Below are 9,375 nucleotides of genomic sequence, written 5' to 3'. Positions count from 1 at the left end.
ATGATGTAAGTAATTTGTATTCATTTATTTATATATTCTGTATGCATGAAATGACTAATAAAAAATTTAATTTGTTACTTTATTACTCATTATAGTAGTTTAGACATAACTTATTAATAGAAATTCGGTTATACGATTCTAATGATATACAAAAAAATTAATTCAACACCGATTAAATTAACATTCTTATATTATATTCAGATATCTACGAACGATTAATTATCACTCAAAAATATTAGTTACTTAGCGAAATAAAAATGATACAATTATATTAAGTAATGTATTTAAACAATTACTTAGAAATAATCGCTAGATTACTTTAATACGATGATAATGAATATGATGAAATATCTTACTATTCAAATAATATATTTTATAATATTTGCATGCACTAAATTACGATGAGACCTATAACTGACGTAATGACGCAACTGATAGTTTTTTGAATCACGAGCAAATTACAATATAACTACGCGCGTCGAAATTTCAATATACCAATGACAGCGTTGGCGGTAATTGTCAGATTTCAAAACCATTAAATTAACTAATTTGTTTGAATTTATTGGGTCGCCCGGAAAGTTCGTTCTGATTTAAATTTTCATTCGATATACATTTATTGAATTATATAGATGCCATTTTGTTCCACAACCTTTCTCCATCTTTCACGCAACTTGAATATCCTTCCAGAACCTCTCAGGTTTTTTGGCGAAAAACTTTTCAGTATGACCTTTCATGTCGATTAAATTCCTTAAAAATCGGAACGAACTTTCCGAACAACCCAATATATTATCTTTACCGATTACACAATAATTTAAATACATTCAAAGAAAACAATTTAAATAAATGGACAAGTTTATAAATTTAAAATTTCAAAGGCGTTTTTAAACGATATATTTTACACACACATACACATATGTTTCTCATTTGTTAAAAAATCTAGACTTTCATTGGTTTGTGTTGCTTTGCAGTAAATACCGTGCAAAATGACGTGCGAACCCCATTACAAATGCTGCGGGTTTCTCGTTCAATCGTAATTTTTAGTCATCCCGCGAACGCGATTTTTTTCTAATAAAATTGAGTTGGTTTCGTCTAAAAAAGATAAAATCTTTCTTTTCGTACTCAGTGTTATGATATTAAATGAAATTTGAACCATGCAACAACCAACTGAAAACTGTATGCAGGAAAAAAATTTTCTGTTTGAAAGATCAGATTTGAATCGACAAACTTCCAGAATGTTATTTGGAAAATGGAAATTCGGGCAAGTGAAATATTCTAATTCGTCAACAAATTTGTTTTCACAGGTATCATACTGAAATGATTACTCTCTGCCAATACATTGAAGAATTAATAAAAACCTTGTTCTATCCTAATTTTTAATAGACCAATTTGTTTCACAAACAATCATTCGAAAATACATCCGACTCGTTTGTTACACCACCAATGGATAAAATATGTATAACAACGCCAAAGGCACCAGTCAAGTATAAAAAGCAAATTAAGAAGGGAGGTTTAAGGCCAAAAAAGTTACATTACACCGACGATGAATTGGATGCCATAGATAGCGGCGTTTATATTCAATTTAACCAATCAAATAATATGTTTCACAAACAACGTATAGCAAAATGCAATAGATTCGATTCTTCGCAGAGTCAAATACATAGATTACGCGTGAAATTAGACAAGATTAAGGTACAAACGAATGATAAAGAAAACGATAAAAATATTATAGGAAACAACAAAAACAATGTAGTACAAGAATCTTCTGTAGGTAGGTCTACAAAAAGTGAGGAAATATACATGCACGTGTCAAAAACTAAAAACATTGATACCAAAGGGAAATTAATTCATTTTCGCGTATAACAGTATATGTTAGCTGTTAATTTAATTATAATAAGTATGTTATTATTAAGGGAAAGATTGTAATAAGATTGTATGATATAATACCATTTTATAAAATAATAGATTTATAACGAGTAAAATTTATGCAAACTTAAAATGTCTCAGATATTTAATATATTCACTATAATATTGAAATGGTACCTTTTTTTTCTTGGTTCCTCAGTATTCAATCCAAATGCAGAAACATTATCACAATGTGACAATAATCTTAATTGGAAAGAAAAATTATATTGGCTACAGCCTAGAAGGGATGTCGGTGTATGGATTGAATGCTGTAGAAAAAAATGTAAAAAATGGAGATACGTTGAAGATTATCATGATCCAGTTGATGTGCCCAAAATATGGTATTGTGAAATGAATTCTGGTCTGTACATTTTGTTTTGAAATATATTGTATGTTTCATATGTACATGTGTGTTTAATTTTATTATATGATTTCACAGACAAATCAATGGCATCTTGTGATATATCAGAACATCCTACATCATGTAGCATCAAGACTGATTTAATTGAAAATGCTTATAACGCAGGTAGCATTGTTTGGGCATACGTCAAAGGCTACCCATGGTGGCCTGGTATTATTAACGACTGTCCTGATACTTGCACATATTACAAATTACCTAAAAATTCCTCTAAACCTGTAAGGTTATATTTTCTTTCCTATATAATATAGCTTCTATATTGGCTAAAGTATATATATATATATATAATTTACAGAGCAAATACTATGTCACATTCTTTAACAAAGAAAAACTTGAAGCCAATTGGATTCTGAAACGAAATCTTAAACCACTTGCAACAAATAAATATAGTACACTTATTAAAAAGGTATTTAATCTTATTCAATTTAATCTCTTCAATTTCACTATAAATAATAATGGTTTTTATTGCAGACCAAGTTTAATGGAATTGATTATCAACAGCTCTTACAAAAAGCACACAAAACAGCTACAGATGCTCTTGCATTATCAATTTTAGAAAGGTTAAGAAGATTCAGCTTTTTGGCACTATATGAAAAATTTTATGATATTAATAACAATTCAACACAATTAATTAGCAACACTACAAGAACCGATATTTTATCAGAAATGGAAACAAATTCAGATGATGAAATATCCTGTTCACATCCCATAAACAACCATTACACTTTGAAAGAATATTATTTAGAAGTAATATGTAAAAATCGAAACGCATTAAGTAATGTTGTGAAGTAATTTTTATCATAAATTCAAAAATAATAAATACATTGATGTTATAAAATAAATGATTAATATGTACGTATGTTCATTGCAGTCAAACATTATTTGACATAATAGTAATTATATATTAAATATATTTGTAGTATATAATTTCTTACATTGTCCAAATCATATAAAATAGAAAATATAACTTGCAAATTTGTTTTTATAAGTTGCTCTTCACGTTCTTACGTATTTTGTATCGAATACAAAACATATGTTTATGGTTATAAAATGATCGAGCTGCTTATCGACTTAGCATTTACCAAGCGAGTATTATTCTAATTTCTTATTTAATTCATGGAATATCCGCGTTGCGGCAGCACATAACACAGAATGTCTACATATTAAAATTATGATATCAAATAATAAATCATCCATTTGCTAATTCTTGATCTTTTTACATAAAGCAATTCTTTACGTTCAAAATTTTATGCTAAATTTTATGTTAATCTATATATAATTCATTGATATGAATTAAATATGAATTTATCAAAATTATGTAACAGTTACCGTTATTTAAGAAAAACATAGAAAAAGAGAATATAAATCAATTAACGTTTAATGTCTAATATATATATATATACTTCGAATTTTAATATTTTTCTATGAAACAACTTATAACATATCAATCCTTCTTTTTATTTCTATCTAAGAACCAAAGGTTTTATAAAATGCAGCAAAGTTACAAATGTTACTATAACCGAGATTAATAACCTATTATCGACTGTTAATGCGCTGATAACGTTGTAACATTTATTAAAATATCCGTCGTTTCTTACAGGATGAAACGATTATTCTCTATTGTTCTTCGAATAACAAGACTCGATGATAAATCGTGTCGTGAATTAATTAACATAAGTTGTCAACGCTGATTATCGACGTGTAACATCTCCTTCAAGAATCATCACAATAGGAACGACGAATTCTTGTGGATCATTGTCGAACAGCTGTGCATTATAATTAAAATGAAAGTGTTTGATGGAGGCTAATGATGCTGTTTACCAACCGACCTCGCTTCTTCGTATTCGATGTCACCATTCGATTGCGGAACCTCCTCTTGAACGGAAATCAAACGTATATAAATGGTTGTAAATCGATATGTTAATGTGGCGCAAAGTTCGGCGGGGTCGGTTAGGTCAATGTGACGTCAGCGGATACGGAGACCCTCGACGTGGTGAACTGCGACAATATTTGCGTGCAAAACGTTTCTTGAATGTATGCATACGGTATGATCGTGGCCAATATATCGACTTGTCCCTTTCTTATTTCGGAATTCTGCCAGAAACAGGTCGACGCTAACCCTAGCAGTATTCGATCATTTTTGCGATTTCTATGCTTCGATGCAGGTAATATGTATTAATGTTAATAAAGGATAGACATGAGTTTGTTTAGATCGATCGTATAAGAACAATTGAGAATTCGAAATTTGACCTTGAATCTTTAGATTACTATTACAGATGATGTATAGAATAATTTATATTTTCTGAAATTTTTCCAACAGTTGGATTTCAATATTAAGATCAGTCAATAAATTCTATGTCAAAAATAGTATCAGAACGTAGAATAAAGTAATAAAGAAATAAACGAGACAATCCAAGTAATTATGTTCACATTTATTTTGTCTACATGTTTACAATTATGTCTAGCATATGATTTCGTAAGATTGTAATATTAGGTTAAGACGTTAAGATATAGGCATATATCTATATACACAATCTTACTGTTTATAATCATAAAATATAATAAAATAATATAATGTAATAATAATCTTTTACCGTATTGTAGGACAAGAATAGATTTTTCAATGCCAAAAAATTATCGACATTTCTTATTTGTTTTAGACAATTAATATTGAAAGAGAAGAAACGGGAAAAATGGAACAAAATCAAAATAAATTAATAAGTTGGATAGTCAGCCGTTTCTTCGGATGACCCGTGGTCCATTCTCTGATCCTTCGCAGTTAATGCTCCTCCCTGTTGATTCTACCATGGAAAAAAAAGAAAAACGATAACCCCAGATACCATAGCGAGTACATACGTGTTTGTTATCATTCTCGTAATACTCGGACGATCGTGTTGCTAACCGAGGTATGCTCGGGTTATCTGGCCTGTTTGTCCTTCGTTATAATTTCGTTACGTTTCTTCGCGCTTTTCCTCGCTTGCTCTCCCACAAAAAAAAGATCGCTCATTAATTCACCTCCGTAATCGTCAACAATTACCGGTAGTTTTCATTTCTTTTCTTACCCGTTGAGCAAACGAAGGAAAGAAAACGTTCAGATTTTATCGTAGCGGCGTTTTATATGTCCATTATTTTCGCCGTGTAAGAAAATCGCCGTCAATTTTTCAATATTTGTAAATATCAAAGATGGTTATTGTTTGTATGGAGTGACAATAAAATGGCGGAATAAACATTTCTGGACTTAGTAATATTTCAATTAATCGTTTAATAGACTACAAAGTTATTTGCATGTTATTTTTAAATAATTACTTTCCGAGAAGTTTTTACATTTTAAAATGATCTTAATGAATCATTATATGATCTTTTGATACCTGTGTATATATTTTTAATGCATTTTAAGGAGTTGAGCAATTTATTAAATTAATAGGCATCGATAAGAATGCAAAAATTTGTGTCATTCTTATTTTACATGTATATACATGTAAAGTAACGTGAAGCTAACTGCTGGATAATTTCAGATGCAGCATATTCGCTTTACAAGCGATTTTTCAAAACGACCAAAATGTATCGAATGGATAAGAACATCAGGCAATGCTTTATCACACGATAAATCCAGCTTATCGATCATGCTTGCGTTTCGTTTCGACACGTTGTTTAAATCAATTTCGTTGATGGACAGTGCAACGCGATACCCTGACGGAGGGCCATTTTAATCACCATTAATGAGCATTTCGATCATTGAAATACGCTCTCTTCGATGTTGCACAGACAAAACAGTTGGATACACGGGATGACGCTCGTAAAGGAGACATTTATTGGTCGTAAAGGCATGCTGGCTGTATCTTGTGCAGTTTGGACCGATCCTTAAAACGTAGAGAACTCGTCTTTCTGACGATCGTTTTGTACCAGCACGTTTAGGAACCATCATATGACAATGGGGGCGTACGTAGTTGACAAACATGGGAGCGGCGTATTGGGTCGATGGCAAAAGGAATAAAGGGAAAAAAGGGGAAGGATATAGCAGTTGGGATATATGTATGTATGCGAGGAAGAGAATATATTCTGACTCGACCTTTCTACCTAGCCTTACGTGTATTTCACTCGCTTTATACCTAGGCGTGGCCTATGTGTTCCCTTGCCTCTGTGAATTATCGCGCTTCCGGTAGAATCGTCCGGCAGAATAATTCGTTGGACGAAATTAACATTGAATTAAAGTCTTTTTCTTGAAACGAGAAATCGATCCTATTGTTTCTCAAAGAAGCATAAATTCGTGTCTTATATTACTTTCTTCTTAATTCAAATTATTTTATTTAGAATCAATGTGCGTAGTTTCGAAAATACTCGACTTCCTCCTGATATTAATTGGAAAATTCTTTTCCAGACTAAACGAGCATTTAATGAGCTTCAAGGAAGTATAACGAGTATTACGTAATGAGAATTGGAATTCCAGGGAAAGACGTGCTAATTCGCCAGATACAGGCATCGGATACAGAGATGTTCTATCTATAAGGATCAAAGAAAAAGGAACGAGAGGATCATCGAGCTGTGTGGCTATGCGTTCGCTTTTGCATAGTTTCATGGTTCCTGGATTTCGCGGCCGACCAACCGAAAAATTGAAATGATGCTATGGTAACGCCGTTTCTAAATGCGTCTCTGGTGACGCGTCTCGCAAAGACCTCTTCTTACTAAATGTGACTTTAACGAGCAACATGGAGAACGAGGAGTACGGGGAACGACCTGCGCGCGGATTCGGGCGCGGTCAATGCCGTCTAGATGTTCGCTATTACTATCCGGACCTCCTGGTATTTTCGTCATGGCCTACTAATACACTCCGCAAATTCTTGCCCTACCACGGGGGCCACTGTTCGACAATGACGTAGTCGAGGAAATATGCCGATCGTGAGCCATGTCACTGACCGTGATGTCCAATTTCTTCGCTTTTTATTCTTTGAAAACGAGCCAGCCGAATCCGTTGTACCCTCTTCTTTGTTAGATGTGCAATAGATCCGAAAACAACAATCTCTTCTTGATTCGCATTTGATCACTGATCATAACACCTGAAACTTTTGTACAATTTGTGTGTTGTACTTTAGAAATTCGGAAGTGAAATTCCAGAGAATTGCTAAATAAATTTCTTAGGAAGAAAGATACACGTACGATTGACGACTACTTCTATAGGCTTGGCTGTTTCGTGAAAGCATTCTTTTTTTGAAATGTTTAGTCCTCCTTGAGAAGAGCTTCGAATTTTCTAGCCTAAGGAGTTCGACTTGCTATATATTCATGATTATCATCGTTGTGAGGAAAAAGAAAAGACAGATGCATTTATATTTAAAAGATTTGTAGGATAAGGAATTTTTCAATTGAATACACCATTTCCCGACGGTATATATGTATAAATATATTAATCATCCTCCTTCGATGGTCATGGCGATGTTCATGATGTATAATATATATTCGGAACCGCGTTGCCCATAGTCAGAAGCCACTCTTCTTTCATTACGAAATGCTAGTGCGTGTCTTAAAAACACTAGGAAATCAAACGTTTACGCAATCCTCTCACTTTTAGAATTTCCTTTGCTAAAGAAAGACGTACAAAAAACATTTTATTTTTGTCGATTTTTGTTTTTCGAGAAAATACGTTATCTACATTCAGTGAGCTATAAAGATATTGAAGTTAATTTTCAGTCTTACAATGAAAAACTATCTTTCTATCTGCATTTCATCACAATTGCCAACATGTGTAGGGTCGATGATGCAATATCAACTATATATATTTGTTTCTCCGCGCATCGAACATTTATCTGTTCAACTCATTATCGATGAACGCCAGTCTTGCCCTATTTCGTAAACCTCGGTCATCGTGCAACACTATTTAGCTCCCAACGCGATAAAATTTTTTGAATTTGGGACACGAGAAAACACAGGGTCGTTAGGTCGTTCCCAGTTGATAATATACTACCGATGTGAAATACATATAAGTGCATTGGTTACACAAATGATACAGCGGTGAATAGAGTGAGATTTCACTCAACGACAAGTCATGTTACACGGTGAAGAAGATATAAATCATTATTGCGACGAATCGAACGTCCCGTTCGAATGCGCATTATCGCGTCTGGCAATCGAGGCAGATAAAGAGTTCTCTGTCGCAATCAACTCGTGCTCGTAATATATACCGTTGATAATTAAGCGATCATTGCTTTTTCTCGCGGCTACTTTTCCTTTTCTTTGGAATGCTAAATGTGTATGGAACTTCACAAGGTAGAAACAGAAAGATAAGAAGTCTGTAACCACGCGTTATGAGCCTTGAACTCATTGTCACTGTTGTCAGTGACGAAGCACTCTGTGTCATAAAGCAACAGTCGTCATAAAGTGCAGCAATGTGAGTGTACTTGCAACTTTAACGTTACCTTCGATGACTAGCGAGTTAATACGAATTCCACTGGCTACTCAAGAAGTTAGTTATATTTTATAAGATGTGTGTAAAGTCGTAAAATAATTTTGTGGATTATATTCTACATTGACAAATATGACTGAATCATTGAAGAACTGTAGTTTATTCGAATACGTGAAGAGACAAGATAGCGATAACCGAATGGTTTCAATAGTAGAGATTCATTAGTTGTTTCCTTCGCTCGTTTTTACTAGTTTCGATAATAGGTACTGACGTTTAAAAAATTGAAGTCTATATGGTTGGTCTAGTCGACTGCGGCGAATCTTAAACCTTCGATAAATCTTGGGATTCTTGAAATGTCGATGAATATTCGATATGTCATATATTCGATATTTTACACCTACAATCCTTTGTATATAAATTTATATTATATATATTTCATCTTTCTTACATGTAGATATACCTTATATAGAAGATACTTTATATATGTACAAGGATAAATGTAAAAAAAGATTACATTGATTTTACTAAAATAAACATATATATCCTGTTGCTATGTATTGAAATGGTTGTTTGTTCAAAATGATCTCAATTGTGACTTGTGACCACGAAAGAGTTAATTAATAGAATACGGTAGCGATGTACGAATGCAGTCATCGTCCGT

At 32.8% G+C, this 9,375-nt stretch overlaps 1 protein-coding gene and 1 long non-coding RNA gene across 2 annotated transcripts; both read left to right on the top strand.

The window, feature by feature from the left end:
* Window positions 1–1,021: 1,021 nt before the first annotated feature.
* On the top strand, window positions 1,022–3,112 carry LOC100649892. Its single transcript, XM_012314431.3, has 6 exons — window positions 1,022–1,301; window positions 1,381–1,768; window positions 2,063–2,263; window positions 2,342–2,538; window positions 2,616–2,726; window positions 2,792–3,112. Exons 1-6 carry the CDS (start codon window positions 1,152–1,154, stop codon window positions 3,110–3,112), a joined length of 1,368 nt encoding a protein of 455 aa, XP_012169821.1. The 5' UTR covers window positions 1,022–1,151.
* An 872-nt stretch (window positions 3,113–3,984) lies between these two features.
* Window positions 3,985–7,693, top strand: LOC110119712. The gene is made up of 4 exons (XR_007225807.1): window positions 3,985–4,485; window positions 4,981–5,226; window positions 5,836–6,352; window positions 6,699–7,693. It is a non-coding gene; the product is annotated as an uncharacterized LOC110119712 (long non-coding RNA).
* The last annotated feature ends 1,682 nt before the right edge of the window (window positions 7,694–9,375 follow it).

Source organism: Bombus terrestris, chromosome 11, assembly GCF_910591885.1.
Source record: "Bombus terrestris chromosome 11, iyBomTerr1.2, whole genome shotgun sequence".
In the NCBI taxonomy this organism is placed as follows: Eukaryota; Metazoa; Arthropoda; class Insecta; order Hymenoptera; family Apidae; genus Bombus; species Bombus terrestris.
Note: the sequence above shows the minus strand (reverse complement) of the source record. Positions and strands in the feature narration are given on the sequence as shown.